Source organism: Salmo salar, chromosome ssa09, assembly GCF_905237065.1.
Source record: "Salmo salar chromosome ssa09, Ssal_v3.1, whole genome shotgun sequence".
In the NCBI taxonomy this organism is placed as follows: domain Eukaryota; kingdom Metazoa; phylum Chordata; class Actinopteri; order Salmoniformes; family Salmonidae; genus Salmo; species Salmo salar.
Window position 1 is genome coordinate 29,755,223 of NC_059450.1, and position 19,222 is coordinate 29,774,444.

Below are 19,222 nucleotides of genomic sequence, written 5' to 3' on the forward strand. Positions count from 1 at the left end.
CTTCTTGACACAATGCTCGCTTAACCCGGAAGCCAGCCGCACCAATGGGTCGGAGGAAACACCGTATAACTGCCGACTGAAGTCAGCTTGCAGGCACCCGGCCCGCCACAAGGAGTTGCTAGACTGCGATGGGACAAGGACATCCCGGCCGGCCAAACCCTCCCCTAATCCGGACGACACTGGGCCAATTGTGCGCCGCCTCATGGATCTCCGGGTCACAGCCGGCTGTGACACAGCCTGGGATCGAACCCGGGTATTTAGTGACGCCTCAAGCACTGCGATGCTGTGTCTTAGACCGCTGCGCCACTCAGGAGGTCTGCTGTACTGACATTGCGCTGTCAAAAAACGTCAGAATATCGGTATTCAATTTGTTTGGCCACTGGTTTCATCGTTTGATTCAAGTCTAGTGTGATTGAGGCAAAAATAATACCTAAAGTTAGTGACTTGGCTAGCTAATGTTAGCCAACTTTTGGATAGCTCTAATGGTAGCTACATCAACTGTCAAAAACTAGCAAAGTTAATTTACTTCTGTTGAAAGGGGACAAAATAAAGGCTACAAAATACTTCCAAACACACAACAGCTGTTAGATACTGCTACCTGACAGAAAGCTAGAGGCTAGAGTTAAACTGGCTGTGGTAGCTAGGAGCTAGCCAACGTTAACCAGCTAGTTAATTTACTTCAGACAGAACTTTAGTCGAGAGGGGAAGAAACATTAGCTAACATTACAGTTACACTACTAGCTCAGCACTGGGATTTTTTTTTCTTTTTCTGTTAAGTCAAACAGCACTTACCTTGCCAGCTACATCAGTCAAATAAAGAGTGGCCAGCCAGTTCCTGCTCTGCTTACTTTTACAACTCAGAGAAAAAGCACAACACACTGTTCGCATGCTCTGTTCGCATGCTCTGTGGTGTCTGCGCCGTCCTAAAACCAACCGGCTGAAACCTACAAACAGCTGCATGTTCCTAAATCCACACTGTTGCCTCTTCTTGTATCACAGTGCAATGATAAAATTAGGGGGGACAAAAATGTAATGTCCCCCCATCCCTAGTGAAAGTTGTGCCCCTGAATGTAATAACCACCGGTTAATGTAATAACTTATTACATTTAGGAGAAAAAGTTAACACGTTTACCGTTCAACATTTTATGTTTGCCGGTGTTGGGTTGTATTTTTATTTTAAGGGGTGGATCAGCTTTAATATTGATTGTGGATAGATTGCGTCCATCAGTGTAATTGTCTGCATCATATCCAATCCCCCAGTATATTAATAAATATACTGCTCAAGAAAATAAAGGTAACACTAAAATAACACATCCTAGATCTGAATGAATGAAATAATCTTATTAAATACTTTTTTCTTTACATAGTTGAATGTGCTGACAACAAAATCACACAAAAATAATCAATGGAAATCCAATTTATCAACCCATGGAGGTCTGGATTTAGAGTCACACTCAAAATTAAAGTGGAAAACCACACTACAGGCTGATCCAACTTTGATGTAATGTCCTCAAAACAAGTCAAAATGAGGCTCAGTAGTGTGTGTGGCCTCCACGTGCCTGTATGACCTCCCTACAACGCCTGGGCATGCTCCTGATGAGGTGGCGGATGGTCTCCTGAGGGATGTCCTCCCAGACCTGGACTAAAGCATCCCCCAACTCCTGGAGAGTCTGTGGTGCAACGTGGCGTTGGTGGATGGAGCGAGACATGATGTCCCAGATGTGCTCAATTGGATTCAGGTCTGGGGAATGGGCGGGCCAGTCCATAGCATCAATGCCTTCCTCTTGCAGGAACTGCTGACACACTCCAGCCACATGAGGTCTAGCATTGTCTTGCATTAGGAGGAACCCAAGGCCAACCGCACCAGCATATGGTCTCACAAGGGTTCTGAGGATCTCATCTCGGTACCTAATGGCAGTCAGGCTACCTCTGGCGAGCACATGGAGGGCTGTGCGGCCCCCCAAAGAAATGCCACCCCACACCATGACTGACCCACCGCCAAACCGGTCATGCTGGAGGATGTTGCAGGCAGCAGAACGTTCTCCACGGCGTCTCCAGACTCTGTCACGTCTGTCACATGTGCTTAGTGTGAACCTGCTTTCATCTGTGAAGAGCACAGGGCGCCAGTGGCGAATTTGCCAATCTTGGTGTTCTCTGGCAAATGCCAAACGTCCTGCACGGTGTTGGGCTGTAAGCACAACCCCCACCTGTAGACGTCGGGCCCTCATACCACCCTCATGGAGTCTGTTTCTGACCGTTTGAGCAGACACATGCACATTTGTGGCCTGCTGGAGGTCATTTTGCAGGGCTCTGGCAGTGCTCCTCCTGCTCCTCCTTGCACAAAGGCGGAGGTAGCGGTCCTGCTGCTGGGTTGTTGCCCTCCTACGGCCTCCTCCACGTCTCCTGATGTACTGGCCTGTCTCCTGGTAGCGCCTCCATGCTCTGGACACTACGCTGACAGACACAGCAAACCTTCTTGCCACAGCTCGCATTGATGTGCCATCCTGGATGAGCTGCACTACCTGAGCCACTTGTGTGGGTTGTAGTCTCCGTCTCATGCTACCACTAGAGTGAAAGCACCGCCAGCATTCAAAAGTGACCAAAACATCAGCCAGGAAGCATAGGAACTGAGAAGTGGTCTGTGGTCACCACCTGCAGAACCACTCCTTTATTGGGGGTGTCTTGCTAATTGCCTACAATTTCCACCTGTTGTCTATTCAATTTGCACAACAGCATGTGAAATTTATTGTCAGTGTTGCTTCCTAAGTGGACAGTTTGATTTCACAGAAGTGTGATTGACTTGGAGTTACATTGTGTTGTTTAAGTGTTCCCTTTATTTTTTTGAGCAGTGTATTTAAATATATATATATCCATATACATACATACAGTTGAAGTTGGAAGTTTACATACACCTTAGCCAAATACATTTAAATTCAGTTTTTCACAATTCCTGACATTTAATCCAAGTAAAAATTCCCTGTCTTAGGTCAGTTAGAATCACCACTTTATTTTAAAAATGTGAAATGTCAGAATAATAGTAGAGAGAATGATTTATTTCAGCTTTTATTTCTTTCATCACATTCCCAGTAGGTCAGAAGTTCACATACACTCAATTACTATTTGGTAGCATTGCCTTTAAATTGTTTAACTTGGGTCAAATGTTTTGGGTAACCTTCCTCAACCTTCCCACAAATTTTGGCCCATTCCTCCTGACAGAGCTGGTGTAACTGAGTCAGGTTTGTATGCCTCCTTGCTCGCACACCCTTTTTCAGTTCTGCCCACTCCATAGGATGAGGTCAGGGCTTGTGATGGCCACTCCAATACCTTGACTTTGTTTCCTTAAGCCATTTTGCCACAACTTTGGAAGTATGCTTGGAGTCATTGTCCATTTGGAAGACCTATTTGCGACCAAGCTTTAACTTCCTGACTGATGTCTTGAGATGTTGCTTCAATATATCCACATAATTTTCCTGCCTCATTGTCACGATTCCCACCGAAGGTGGCGTCCCCTCCTGCTCGGGTGAAGCTCGGCGGTCGTCGTCACCGGCCTACTAGCTGCCACTGATTCCTTTTTGTTTTCCCCTTTCTGTTATTGTTTGCACCTGTCCTTAGTTGGGTTGATTAGCAGGGCTATATTAGCTAGTTGACCCGCCTGCTCTTTGTGCGGGATTGTTTCTCTGTATGCTCTTCTTGGTGACACGCTGATTTTGTATTTTGCATTAGTGCGTGTGTTTGCGCCAACAGTGTTTTGTCCCCTGTGTTTGGGGCACTTTGTTTTGTGTGCGCTCTGATCGCTGTTTGGGGTGGCTTGTGTTTTAGCCGTTGTGCTCATTAAAGCCACTACCCTGTATCGCTGCTTCCTGCATTTGATTCCTCGCCAGCACGACACCCAAGCCTTACACTCATGATGCCATCTATTTTGTGAAGTGCACCAGTCCCTCCTGCAGCAAAGCACCCCCACAACATGATGCTGCCACACCTGTGTTTCACGGTTGGGATGGTGTTCTTCGGCTTGCAAGCGTCCCCTATTTTTCCTCCAAACTTCCGACTTCAACTGTATAACATTCTATTGGTTGCAATAATTTTGTAAAATTATTTAAATTGAAAAATTTGAAGTTGTCACATATGTCGTATGAAGGAGCGGACAAAGGCGCAGCGTGTGTATCATTCCACATTTTATTAAAACTGTGAAACTATTCAAGACATACAAATAAACTAATAAACAAAACAACAAACCGTGACGAAGAGATGCAACATACACTTACTCAAAATAATCTCCCACAAAACCTAGTGGGAAAAACAACAACTTAAATATGATCCCCAATTAGAGACAACGATGACCAGCTGCCTCTAATTGGAGATCATCCCAAAAAAAACACAACATAGAAATACAGAAACTAGAACCCCACATAGAAATACATAAACTAAACAAAACCCCCAACATAGAAAAAAGAAACTAGAACCAACATAGAAATAAATAAACTAGACAAAACCCCCTGTCACGCCCTGACCTACTTACTCTACCATAGAAAATAAAAGCTTTCTATGGTCAGGACGTGACAAGTTTTGAATCCGACGTTGTTTTGCGTGTCAATTCATAAACCATGTGCCATGGAATAGGTACATCGAAAATCTCTTCACTATTTTTGCAATTTATATGGCACAGCTGTCAATTTTTTGGTCCTTAAATGAAATTGGTATACGTTTTTATTTACCACACCAGAAGTGAATGTTATATGTAGGAGGAATGTATATCATGGGGTCAATGGAGGTTGGATAAGAGCCAGGGGCTTGGAATGTTACTAAGTAAGGGTAAAGGCATTCACATGGTTGGGGTCACTGATGAGGGTGGATAGTTGTGGATTAGTGAGGAATGGTGGCCGAGCGACAGCATTGGGTTTACCAAACCTAAAATGACCTTTTAAACATTTTGTTCATGAACATGAAGGGCATTGTAGCACGGTGGTTACGGAAGATCATGGGGAAAAGAGAGACCAGTTATATACGGGAGTAAATCGTTAGACTCGGTGGCGAGATAAATGTGGCCATGTCTAAGGGTAGTACATGCTAAATAAAGGGTACATAAACGTTGGGGTGGATAAAAACAAACCATTAAAAATTGGAGGGAGGACATCATGATATCATTATCATGTTTTGTTTTTAATTAAAACTTGTGGGTTGTTGATTAAGATGTAGCATAGTAAATACTAACAAAATGTACATTTTCTCTTTCAGGAGAGGATGGGGTGTCATTATTTCGCTCTTTGAATTGTTTCCCAAGACTGTTGTCTCGTGAAATTCAGCAGTTTTATAAAGTATAAAGGTATCTGGATCCGGTTGTCAAGGGAGCTCCCAAATAAGTAAGGCCTGGCCATTGGTTTCTTTGTTTTTGCCCTATGTTTTACCACACACACCAGCACGCACACACACAACTCCCAGGTTATGAATATTTGTTAGTGGTGTTAATACCGTGTTTGATTTATTGTGTGGGGTCTTTTTAATTTGGTTGTAAACTGGGTATGCAGAATGATGGAAATGTTTGAAATGTTTTTAAATGGTTTCTGAAGTACAGGGAAAGAAAAGGGAAATAAAACACTTAATGGTGTTGAATGACTGTGTGAGAAAAAAAATTACACTATTATGTTTAATACTGTTTAGGCAAATGGTTGTTTTATGCAATAGAATAGGCTTCTATTTGTACTCTCTCATCTGAGTCTGTGTGAACTGAGAGGAGCCTCTGAAGCTTACCGCTGACAATTGATTTATGAATGATTTGGTGATAAAACCTACAGCATGCATTTCATAGAATGAGTTGGTGTTTGTGTACTGTAACGTACCAGGGAGAGATGGCTCGGGGATGGATAATGATGAGAGGAACCTTGTCTTACAGTAGGGGCCAAACTCTGGTTTCTATACAATAAGAACAGTCTTCACAGCAAATTCTATCTGGCTGGGGGATACTCCTTTCTCATATATCAAGTCTCACCTTATGACCCATTCCACACATCTGCTGTTTGCAATGTAGACTAAGAGGGTGTATCTTTGCTATAAAATATATTTGTACTCTTTCTACGTCAGAGTTCTCGGCCTCACCGGCTGCCTTATTAATACGTTTTGAATAAAATAATATCCTGACTGGTGATTGACCTTGTCTCTCCTCATTACTGATTAGAATTTCCATACCTGACTTTCTGGTGAGGCCTGATCAACCTTACTAGAAATGATAGAGACATTGGGTGAGATTTAAATATAATATGAAGAAGTGTATAGCTGTTGTTGTTTTGGTTCTTGCTTTTGACTTTGTTTCGATACAAATCTCACCAGATTGGGTCTGCTGTATGGTTGGGATTTCTAGCTCGCTAACTCCCTGACCCGGTAACTCTGCTGTGAGGATGCCAGTATGACAAGGGAGTATAATCCAATTTGTAAAATGGTTTCAACAGTGTGATGGTATGCTGTTTGACATTTTTGGGGATTTTTTTATTAAGAATATTGGTAAGGTAATCATTTGTCATACAGTAAATAGTTGTTTGGATTTGCTGAATCAGACATGCCTTAAACCGTTGTTTTGGTCTGTCCTCTCTTGAATTTATGGCGTTAGTGAGTACCGATGGTATCTATATGCATGGAAGGAATAATACAACGAGAACAGTGTGAGCTTCACCCCCCCTAACCAGCTGAAGAAAATGTTGTTTACCATGGCCCTGTCAGGCACCACTTCCCCTGAGACCTGAGACCGAGCCAGCAACCTCTGTACGAGCGGCAAGAGTGCGACAAGAGTCCCGAGACTGCATGTGGAGTGAGCATGGAGAGAGATCACGTTCAAACTCCTCTCATGCTGCTGGTGCACTGGTGGGAAAATGGACCAGACAGAATGGACTGTTCAGAATAGTGGTGGCGGATCAGGTGAGAGATTTGTGTGCTTGGGAAAATGTGATTATTCCCCAGATATTGAAATTGGGACATTCTCAAGGGCCATTAACTGTGACAGGCATGAGTTACATATGTGTCGATTGGAAGATGTACTGTAACGCAATATGAAGAAAATGAAGATACGCCAGAAGATTAGTGCCGGGAAGGGGGTGTGGTTACTTAAGTAAAAAATGCATTGAGATACCAACCTGTCATTAACATGCCACTTGCAACTGTAAAAGGGACAAACGGTGGCCGTACATGGTGTCTATATATTTTCTCTGTCTGTAAATGTATATACTAACAGTGTCGGTGTGTGCTAAGTTGAGAATTCAAGTGACTCAACGTAAAGTACTAAGGACTGTCATTCTAAATTTGGGTTGGATAATTTATCAACTGTTTTAATTATGATTCGGGAAAGGAGAGAAAGAGAGAGGGAGCTGTGAGGAGAGCACAGAGTGAGGGGAGGGTGCACTGCTCAAATGTATAGTGTCTAGGGAGGGCTTTCCTCCTTGTAAACCTTATCTTTTAGTGTCCTCCAAGAGGGAGGTTATTAGAGAGCCCACTAGATGGTAGTTGGGCCAACCATGAGGGGGTACAGGATAGTAGGGGTTTCATTTTACAAGAATCCTAATGTCAAAGCGCATCAATACATATGGATTGCTGGATAATACGGTACAATGAATTGCGTACAAGGCTCAAAGTCTGTCTTGCTTTGACACCTGAGGATGAGGATGAAGGAGACTGGCATGGAGACTAGCATCCCATTGGCATATAACAGAACAGCACAGATGGACGGTTCTTTCCCCAGTCTCAATCACATCAAGGGTGGTGTGAAATTATTAAACGTTTACTTTCCCTCTTCAAGGCAAAATGTTTTGTAGGTGTCGTGGAACATGAGAATGATCATTGTTCCAGAGGAGGGAGTGTTGGAAATGGACTAATTGACTTGAGAATGTTTAAGTATGTTTATAATTATATAAGTGGAGTAGCAGTAGTGACTAGCGTGTTATGGGTTCGATGGAATGATTAATGTGCAAATATATTTGTGCCGGAGGCAAGGTATATGCAGGACATGTGTTTGAGACAGAATGTTTGCATAAGGGTGTTAAGTGCAGAGTCTGGCAGGACCGACATCAGTGTACTCTGTGGAGTCCCAAAAACCAAGGCATTAACGTTACAGGGAATTGGGAGAGCGGAATGGAATGTGACTGGGGCAGAGATCTGTGTAGCTCATAAATTAAGGAAAGGAAGTTCGCTGTAATAATAGCATCACATCCTGAAGTGTGTAATTAAGAAGCATGTGACTGTCACGTCCTGACCAGTATAGGGGTTATTTGTATTTGTAGGTTGGTCAGGACGTGGCAGAGGGTATTTGTTTTAATGTGGTTCGGGGGTTATGTGTATTGCAGAGGGGTGTTTTATTTATGTATTCCGGGGTTTTGGTGTATGTTCTGGGTTTTGTATTCTAGGTGTTTGTAGTTTGTTTATTTCTGTGTGGTCTGTGTGGCTCCCGATCAGGAACAGCTGTACGTCGTTGTTCCTGATTGGGAGTCATATATTGGTTGCTTGTTTTCACCTAGGGATTTGTGGGTAGTTGATTTTGCACTGCTAGTATTCAGCTTGTAAAACTGTCGGTTTGTCGTTCTTTGTTTTCCGTGTTCACATTTATTTAATAAATTATAATGATGAGCACGCAACCCGCTGCGCCTTGGTCCTCTCTACCCAACGACACCCGTTACAGAACTACCCACCAAAAATGGACCAAGCAGCGGAGGAGGGAGAAACGGATGGACTATTGTGAGACATGGGCAGAACTGAGGATAAGCATTTCCAGGGCTATGGAGGAGTTAAGGGAGCCCGAGAGGCAGCCCCAAGATTTTTTTTTTGGGGGGGGCACACGGGTAGTTTGGCTGGGCGAGGATTGCGCCCCAGGCCAAATCCCCGTACCTTTTTTGGGCAACATATGACTGGACAGGTCCCGTGCTTTGGGGTGATGGGTGCTGTGGCGAGGCCGGGTATTTTCAGGCCGGTATGCGCAGTACCAGCGCCCCGCATGTGGCAGGGGAAAGTGGGCATCCAGCCAGTAGGGGTGATGCCAGTCCTGCGCTCGAGACCGCCAGTGCGCCTCTACGGTCCAGTGTTTCCCGCTACACGCACTAACCTTGAGGTGCGTGTCTCCAGGCTGGCACGTCCAGTACCAGCACCACGCATCAAGCTTCCAGTGAGTCAGCCCAGTCCAACTCAGCCTGTCCCCGCTTCCCGCACTAGCCCGGAGGTGCATGTCCCCAAACTGGCACTTCCAGTACCAGCACCACGCATCAGGCTTCCAGTGCGTCAGCCCACTCCAACTCGGCCGATTCCTGCTCCCCGCACTAGCCATGAGGTGCGTGTCTCCAGGCTGATACCTCCAGTACCAGCACCACGCATCAGGCTTCCAGTGCGTCAGCTCAGTCCAGAGTATCCGGCAACAGTGTCCAGTCCAGAGTATCCGGCAACATTGTCCAGTCCAGTGTATCCGGCAAGTGTCCAGTCCAGAGTATCCGGCAACAGTGTCCAGTCCAGAGTATCCGGCAACAGTGTCCAGTCCAGAGTATCCGGCAACAGTGTCCAGTCCAGAGTATCCGGCAACAGTGTCCAGTCCAGAGTATCCGGCAACAGTGTCCAGTCCAGAGTATCCGGCAACAGTGCCCCGTCCAGAGTATCCGGCAACAGTGCCCCGTCCAGAGTATCCGGTAAGAGTATTAAGCCCGGAACCGAGTGAGACGGCCTACAGTTCGGAACCAAGGGAGACGGCCCACTGTGCAGAACCGAGTGAGTCTGCCTGCAATCCGGAACCGAGTGAGTCTGCCTGCGATCCGGAACCGAGTGAGTCTGCCTGCGATCCGGAACCGAGTGAGTCTGCCTGCGGTCCGGATCAGAATGAGGTTTACAATAACTTTGAATTGTGTGAGTCTGCTTACAGCCCGGAACTGAATGAGTCTGCCTACGACCCGGAACTGAGTGAGTCTGCCTACGGTCCGGAGACAAGAGACTCTGCCTACAGTCTGGAGGACAGTAGGCCAGAACCTAAGCCACCTCCAGTATAGGTGGGTTGGGGAGGGGGGGTGTAGCACAGGTGCCGTCGTTGACGGCAGCCAACCTCCCTTCCCTCCCTTTAGTTAGGGGTTTATTTATTTAATTTTTTATTGAGGTGCATCTGGGGTATGCACCTTTGGGGGGGGGTACTGTCACGTCCTGACCAGTATAGGGGTTATTTGTATTTGTAGGTTGGTCAGGACGTGGCAGAGGGTATTTGTTTTATGTGGTTCGGGGGTTATGTGTATTGTAGAGGGGTGTTTTATTTATGTATTCCGGGGTTTTGGTGTATGTTCTGGGTTTTGTATTCTAGGTTGGTTTTCTAGTTTGTTTATTTCTGTGTGGTCTGTGTGGCTCTCGATCAGGAACAGCTGTACGTCGTTGTTCCTGATTGGGAGTCATATATTAGTTGCTTGTTTTCACCTGGGGATTTGTGGGTAGTTGATTTTGCACTGCTAGTATTCAGCCTGTAAAACTGTCGGTTTGTCGTTCTTTGTTTTCTTGTTTTCCGTGTTCACATTTATTTAATAAATTATAATGATGAGCACGCAACCCGCTGCGCCTTGGTCCTCTCTTCCCAACGACACCCGTTACAGTGACTCAGTTTTGTAAGGTTGGATACGCTTCTAACGCCACTGATATCTCCCCCATTCATAACAGCCAGCAAACACTTGAAATATCTTCAAGAAGATTGGGACAGAGTGACGGTAAACGGAAAGTGTCAGAAGGTGGCTGTGTATCAACCACTGGGACCCAAAGTTTACACTGTAATGAGGGTGTTCACAAAGGCGTGGGGTGAACAGGTCGGGACTCAGGTGGTTTATGTCCTGTAGGTGTCCTGGTGGTTTATGTGCTGTAGGTGTCCTGGAGGGCAGGCAGTGTGCACCCGGTGATGCGTTGGGCAGAATGCACCACCCTCTGGAGAGCCCTGCGGTTGCGGGTGGTGCAGTTGCCGTACCAGGCGGTGATACAGACCGATAGGATGCTCTCAACTGTGCATCTCTAAATGTTTCTAAGGTAGGGAGAATCTGAAAGATTCAGTCCTAGATCTATCAGTGAACCACAAAGGCAATAGGAGAGCAGGAGACAGATTCAATGCAATAGCTATTCTCACAGCAGTCGCTGTAACTGAAGGAGCAGGAGTAGTGGTGAAGGATGCTATAGTAACAGCATGGAACTGGACTATAGCCCAAATTAGGAGATGGGGAGCAAAGTGAAAATGGCTTGGGAACACCTCTTGGAACCTGTTGCCAGACGGGGGAAGACTGAGTGAAAGCATGAGGAGGTTTCTTAGGGCCTTCATTTTGTAGAACCCAGCAGAAAATGATCCTGAAGGCATAGAGTAAGGCGAAGAGAGAGTGGGAATTGTCATGTTATCAAACTTTTTTTAAATTATGCATAGTTTAGCACATTATTAATACTTTTTATGTTTTGTGTTTCTTTTTGTTTTCATGTCTTGTGCTATCACTCTCTTAGGAACCAGAAGGAGGAAATGGAGGAAGTCAAAAGCTCCAGCTGAAATGTCATTATCAGTTGTCCAATGAGAGATGGAAATAAGAGTCTGCATAGATTTATTATAGAACAGAGGCCATAAGTCTTGGAGGATTAAATCTAATAATCAACTGTGAATGTTAATAATGTTTTATTTTTTGTTCATGTTTTATTTTTTGTTCATTTATAAGTAATTTCAAAGTTTATGCGATGTTGAACAGTAAAGAATTACTATCAAAATAGGAGGGACTGTTGGGTTGTAATTTGAAATACTTGCTACACCAGAAGTTAATGGTTATATGTAGGAGGAATGTACAGTGGCAAGAAAATGTATGTGAACCCTTTGGAATTACTTGGACTTCTGCATAAATTGGTCATCAAATTTGATCTGATCTTCATCTAAGTCACAACAATAGACAAACACAGTCTGCTTAAACTAATAACACTCAAACAATTATACGTTTTCATGTCTTTACTGAACACACCGTGGAAAGTGCAGGGTGGGAAACGTATGTGAACCCTTAACTGGTTGACCCTCCTTTGGCAGCAATCACCTCAACCAAACGTTTTCTGTAGTTGCGGATCAGACCTGCACAATGGTCAGGAGGAATTTTGGACCATTAATCTTTACAAAACTGTTTCAGTTCAGAAATATTCTTGGGATGTCTGGTGTGAACTGCTCTCTTGAGGTCATGCCACAGCATCTCAATCGGGTTGAGGTCAGGACTCTGACTGGTCCACTCCAGAAGGTGTATTTTCTTCTGTTGAAGCCATTCTATTGAGTTTCAATTGGCAGATAGTTGCCTAACATTTTCTTGCAAAATGTCTTGATAAACATGGGAATTCATTTTTCCATTGATGATAGCAAGCTGTCCAGGCCCTGAGGCAGCAAAACAGCTCCAAACCATGATGCTCCCTCCACCATACTTTACAGTTGGGATGAGGTTTGGATGTTGGTGTGCTGTGCCTTTTCTTCCTCCAAACAACTCAACTTTAGTTTAATCTGTCCACAGAATATTTTGCCAGTAGCGCTGTGGAACTTCCAGATGCTCTTTTGCGAACTTCAGACGTGCAGCAATGTTTTTTTTGGACAGCAGTGTTTAGTGTTTTACTTATCGTAGACTCGTCAACAGAGATGTTAGCATGTTCCAGAGATTTCTGTAAGTCTTTAGCTGACACTAGGATTCTTCTTAACCTCATTGAGCATTCTGCGCTGTGCTCTTGCAGTCATCTTTGCAGGACAGACACTCCTAGAGAATTTGTCTTACCGTGGACTGATGAACATCAAGGCTTTTAGAGATACTTTGTAACCCTTTCCAGCTTTATGCAAGTCAACAACTCTTAATCTTGGGTCTTCTGAGATCTCTTTTGTTCGAGGCATGGTTCACATCAGGCAATGCATCTTGTGAAAAGCAAACTCAAATTTTGAGTGTTTTTTATAGGGCAGGGCAGCTGTAACCAAAATCTCCAAACTCGTCTCAATGATTGTACTCCAGGTTAGCTGACTCCTGACTCCAATTAGCTTTTGGAGAAGTCATTAGCCTAAGGGTTCACATACTTTTTCTGGCCACTGTATATGGTGGGGTCAATGGAAATTGGATAAGAGCCAGGGGCTTGGAATGTTACTAAGTAAGAGAAAAGGCAATCACAAGGTTGCGGTCACTGATAAGGGTGGATAACTGTGGATTAGTGAGGAATGGTGGCCGAAGTCAGGTCAGGTCACATTAAGAGAGAAGGAACAGTTTATTACCCACATCACTTCATTTCCTGCCTAGCAACAAAGATGTAATGTTTAGAGAAAAGGAGGCGATTCCGCCTAAAGGCGGGGTATAAATATTTGTGCTGGTGGAAACATGTCTTTGTCTTTTCAGATGTTTGACCCAGTGGGTGAATAACCTTAGCTTGAGCTTTAACTAGTTGTCTGTTAGGTTCTAAATAAACACAGTAAAAACTAACACAGGCAAGTTATTACATTTTCTCTCAACCATCCCCTCATCTCTCTCTCTCTCCGCTCTCATTAATTTCTTCTCTCTCTTGTTTTAGTGGGAGGTGACGTCCCCTTGGTGTGAGTATCTACGCAAGGCCAGCGATAAGAATATTGACCCAATAAAGAAGTCAGTGTGTAGATTCCTTCCCACCTATTGCCCTGCCTGGGTTATGATAATGGTCCACAGTCAGATCACCTCCCAGGAACATATTTTGATTCCATTAAGCTGCTGTCTGGTAGTAGTCCACCACCCTCCTCCCACCACAACCCCACCTCCCCTGAATTCATGGTTTACCACTCCCACACACCCTGCCAATCACTAACAACACACACACACGAACACAAGTGCACACACACACACCCATAGCCATGTGTTAGTGGTGTAGTGTACTACCATAGCTATGTGTTATAGTGGTGTAGTGTATTACGATAGCTGTGTGTTAGTGGTGTAGTGTACTACCATAGCTGTGTGTTAGTGGTGTAGTGTACTACCATAGCTGTGTGTTATAGTGGTGTAGTGTACTACCATAGCTGTGTGTTATAGTGGTGTAGTGTACTACCATAGCTGTGTGTTGGTGGTGTCCCCCAGGGCTCTGTTCTAGGCCCTCTCCTATTCTCGCTATACACCAAGTCACTTGGCTCTGTCATATCCTCACATGGTCTCTCCTATCATTGCTATGCAGACGACACACAATTAATCTTCTCCTCTCCCCCTTCTGATAACCAGGCGGCGAATCGCATCTCTGCATGTCTGTCAGACATATCAGTGTGGATGACGGATCACCACCTCAAGCTGAACCTCGGCAAGACGGAGCTGCTCTTCCTCCCGGGGAAGGACTGCCCGTTCCATGATCTCGCCATCACGGTTGACAACTCCCTTGTGTCCTCCTCCCAGAGTGCTAAGAACCTTGGCGTGATCCTGGACAACACCCTGTCGTTCTCCACTAACATCAAGGCGGTGACCCGATCCTGTAGGTTCATGCTCTACAACATTCACAGAGTACGACCCTGCCTCACACAGGAAGCGGCGCAGGTCCTAATCCAGGCACTTGTCATCTCCCGTCTGGATTACTGCAACTCGCTGTTGGCTGGGCTCCCTGCCTGTGCCATTAAACCCCTACAACTCATCCAGAACGCCGCAGCCCATCTGGTGTTCAACCTTCCCAAGTTCTCTCACGTCACCCTGCTCCTCCGCTCTCTCCACTGGCTTCCAGTTGAAGCTCGCATCCGCTACAAGACCATGGTGATTGCCTACGGAGCTGTGAAGGGAACGGCACCTCCATACCTTCAGGCTCTGATCAGGCCCTACACCCAAACAAGGGCACTGCATTCATCCACCTCTGGCTTGCTGGCCCCCCTACCTCTGAGGAAGCACAGTTCCCGCTCAGCCCAGTCAAAACTGTTCGCTGCTCTGGCACCCCAATGGTGGAACAAGCTCCCTCACGACGCCAGGACAGCGGAGTCAATCACCACCTTCCGGAGACACCTGAAACCCCACCTCTTTAAGGAATACCTAGGATAGGATAAAGTAATCCTTCTAACCCCCCCCCTTAAAAGATTTAGATGCACTATTGTAAAGTGGTTGTTCCACTGGATATCATAAGGTGAATGCACCAATTTGTAAGTCGCTCTGGATAAGAGCGTCTGCTAAATGACTTAAATGTAAAGGTAATGTAAATGTATAGTGTACTACCATAGCTGTGTTATAGTGGTGTAGTGTACTACCATAGCTGTGTGTTATAGTGGTGTAGTGTACTACCATAGCTGTGTGTTATAGTGGTGTAGTGTACTATCATAGCTGTGTGTTATAGTGGTGTAGTGTACTACCATAGCTGTGTGGTGTAGTGTACTACCATAGCTGTGTGTTAGTGGTGTAGTGTACTACCATAGCTGTGTGTTATAGTGGTGTAGTGTACTACCATAGCTGTGTGTTATAGTGGTCTAGTGTACTACCATAGCTGTGTGTTATAGTGGTGTAGTGTACTACCATAGCTGTGTGTTAGTGGTGTAGTGTACTACCATAGCTGTGTTATAATGGTGTAGTGTACTACCATAGCTGTGTGTTATAGTGGTGTAGTGTACTACCATAGCTGTGTGTTATAGTGGTGTAGTGTACTACCATAGCTGTGTGTTATAGTGGTATAGTGTACTACCATAGCTGTGTGTTAGTGGTGTAGTGTACTACCATAGCTGTGTGTTAGTGGTGTAGTGTACTACCATAGCTGTGTGTTATAGTGGTGTAGTGTACTACCATAGCTGTGTTATAGTGGTGTAGTGTACTACCATAGCTGTGTTATAGTGGTGTAGTGTACTACCATAGCTGTGTGTTATAGTGGTGTAGTGTACTACCATAGCTGTGTGTTATAGTGGTGTAGTGTACTACCATAGCTGTGTGTTAGTGGTGTAGTGTACTACCATAGCTGTGTGTTATAGTGGTGTAGTGTACTACCATAGCTGTGTGTTAGTGGTGTAGTGTACTACCATAGCTGTGTGTTATAGTGGTGTAGTGTACAATTATACCTGCGTGGAGCCAGATCTGAGCCAGAGTCATCCAGGGGTGTAGGGGTCCTTGTTTGGGGGCGCTGCTCTGCATGGAGGAGGCCACCTCTGACAGGGCCTGTTCCACCCGCGACGCCACCATGGATGTGGCGTGGACTGAGCCTGCACACAGATACAGATACAGAGAGAGAGAGATACAGAGAGAGAGAGATACAGAGAGAGAGAGAGATACAGAGAGAGAGATACAGAGAGAGAGAGAGATACAGAGAGAGAGAGAGATACAGAGAGAGAGAGAGAGATACAGAGAGAGAGAGAGTCAGAGAGGGAGAAGGACATGGGAGGAGAGGGGGTCAATAAGGCAGCACCTCCTCATGGTAAAGGATGCAACTGCAGGCTAACGTTTCTCCACTTTAAGGACATAAGCTGCATAACATTTCACACACAGATGGCTTCATGCCTTGACAAAATGCTTCATATTATATAGGCTATACTTAGTCAGCTACACTAAGTCAGTACCTATTAACTGTCCTTGCAAAAAACCTATTATTCATGCAAATCCTTGATTCACATATCCATGTATAGATGTACAATAACCTGGCTGTAGCTGTAGAAACTAGGCTAACTGCTTTACATTTGAGACTGGAGTTGGTTCGTTGGAGATACTATTCGGAGTGGAAACTACTTTCCCCCACTCTAAAAAGCAAGACGGCTTTCATTATAGGCCTCAAAGAGCTTTAGATTAAAGGCCAAATGCTTCCTATCTTCAAATCCTGTCAAGAAGATTTGGTGAAAGGGGCAGGGCAAAGAAAATGCCTGTGATGAATTTAGGGGGGGAGAAAATACCCCTGGCTATAGAGAGATGTTTTTGATAAAGTCTTGTGAGTTGAGAGTAGAGATTTGACTTGCGTTTAAACTGAAATGGTACTAAGAGGATTTAGTGAAATGGGAATAGGGAACAGCCTCTGGCCACTTCACACACACACGCGCGCTCGCACGGACACGTCCCGTTAAAACAGGCCTGCAGCAGAGGCAGGCTGGGGCGTGCACACACACGCGCTCGCACCGACACGTCCCGTTAAAACAGGCCTGCAGCAGAGGCAGGCTGGGGCGTGCACACACACGCTCGCACCGACACGTCCCGTTAAAACAGGCCTGCAGCAGAGGCAGGCTGGGGCGTGCACACACACGCGCTCGCACCGACACGTCCCGTTAAAACAGGCCTGCAGCAGAGGCAGGCTGGGGTGTGCACACACACGCACTCACACAAACTTTCTGCGTAAGTGATTCTATTAAGCTATAGACCCTTTAATAACCAGTAACATCCATAAAACACCTCCAGTGTCCATATGAACCCATTAACAACCTACTCTTCTCAACACACTTCACTCACCTTTACTAACTGACTGGCTGCCCTTAAAACTAAACACTGATCCTGAAATCCCTTTTACGTTACACTATAGACTGGTGTTATATTCTACATCACTGAAACACACCAGCCATCGATGCTGAACATCATCTGAGCACTGTAAAGGCTCCTCTTATTACCTCAACACACTAGTAATGAACACAATCTAAACCAGAAATATATCATCTAATCTAGATGTTAGAACTATTTTTATGAACACAGTAGCTACTCTAAGCACTCTCTCTCCTACCTCTACACATGCTCATCCTTCAATCTATCTCTCTGAACACCCACACCCCTGCACACAGGATTACAGGCAGGCAGGCTATCAGAAATAGAACTCTTTGCTTTCTCTCTAGCTCCCTGGTTATTGACTGAAGCGATGGGCAAGGCACACAGTGTGCTTCTAAAAACCAACCCTGTCTGCATCCCAAATGGCTTCCTATTGTCTATATAGTGCACTACTTTTGACTGGTCAAAAGTAGTGCACTATATAGAGAATAGGAAACCATTTGGGACCCCTGAGATCGACCATCTTCCTTCCCTAACAGCAGCAGTAACCCGCCTCAGCTCCAGCTCCCACATTTAGCACAGCTACAGACCGGAGACACCTGCTCTGTTCAAAAGTACTGACCCATATAGGGAATAGGCTGCCATTTGGGATGCAGACAGTGTCAACCATACTGCGTGTAATGTCGTGGCCTAAAGAGATTTTTCTGTTCTAGCCATTCTATTTCTATGACCACAGCAATATGATATGGCTGAAGAAGGTTTATCACAGAAGGAAGGATCACCCGGATAAGTGGCGGGATTGATTGTTTTAAAAGGTCCCTGAATAGATAGAGAAAGAGCACCAGGAGCTGTACCATCAAGACAGATGGCTGTATCACCAAGCAGACTGTAGATATACTGTTGTTATCCAGTTATATCGATAAATGGCACACACTTCAGGTGAATGAGTCAAACTAAGCCTGGATTAAACTGGTATACTCTTTACCTGGATGAGTGAAAATTGTGATCCATGCAGTTAGGAAAAAATAGCACAAACTCTCTCACGCGCCACACACACACACACACACACACACACACACACAGCGGCCTAAAAGGTTAGCTAAAAGGGCCTTCATGCAGGGTACAAAGTGCAAGGCATTGATAGAGAGCGATGTGGAGGGTGGGGCTTCAGTTCACAGCAGCACAGAAAGAATCTTCACGTTCTTAAAGAAACAGTATTCATTTCACCGGGGCTTGAGAGCACAGAGCGGCAGCAGGAATGGGGAAGATGCATAAAGATGGTGTCCTCCATGCACCAAGTTTGTTGTATAGTACATTGCTCTGTTGCTCTTTTTTTTAAAACCGTCATTAGCACATGATCCCAATTTAAGCTCCAAGATGCAGGCAATTTGATAAAACCAAAAAGTAGATTGTGTTGATTTATTGGCGCAGTCAACCATGTCGTGCGCCATAGTTTAAAAACTCCATGGATAGTGGTAAAACAATTCCATCATATCTGAATTCAGATCTTTATGTACCTCCTCCACTACAAGAGGCAGTGCTCATCCACTCTTTTTGTTTTGTTTCTAGTGAAGTCCAAGTGCATATCAAAGAACACCGGGCTGGCCACATGAAAAGAAAGTGGCCAGTGCGTGTTCGCTGTCAGAGAAGCTCAAAGGAAAACTGTTAATAATCTGTGAAAGCCAAGATGCCCAGCAGCGAAACTGACTGGTCTCCACAATACAACAGCCAGGAGTCAGCAGTCATGGACAACGTAGTGCTTTTGACTGACAGGCTCCATCTGACAGCCCTATAACTAAGGCAAATAAACCACAAAGAAAATGAGAAAAAAAAACAAC

General features: G+C 45.1%; 1 protein-coding gene across 1 annotated transcript in view; it reads right to left on the reverse strand.

Moving 5' to 3' along the window:
• LOC106611152 (tetratricopeptide repeat protein 7B) overlaps positions 1–19,222 on the reverse strand; it is a 101,663-nt gene that overhangs the window by 19,963 nt on the left and 62,478 nt on the right. The window contains 2 exon segments of the mRNA XM_045723572.1: positions 4,205–4,215; positions 15,981–16,129. Of these exon segments, the coding sequence (XP_045579528.1) occupies positions 4,205–4,215; positions 15,981–16,129 (160 nt within the window).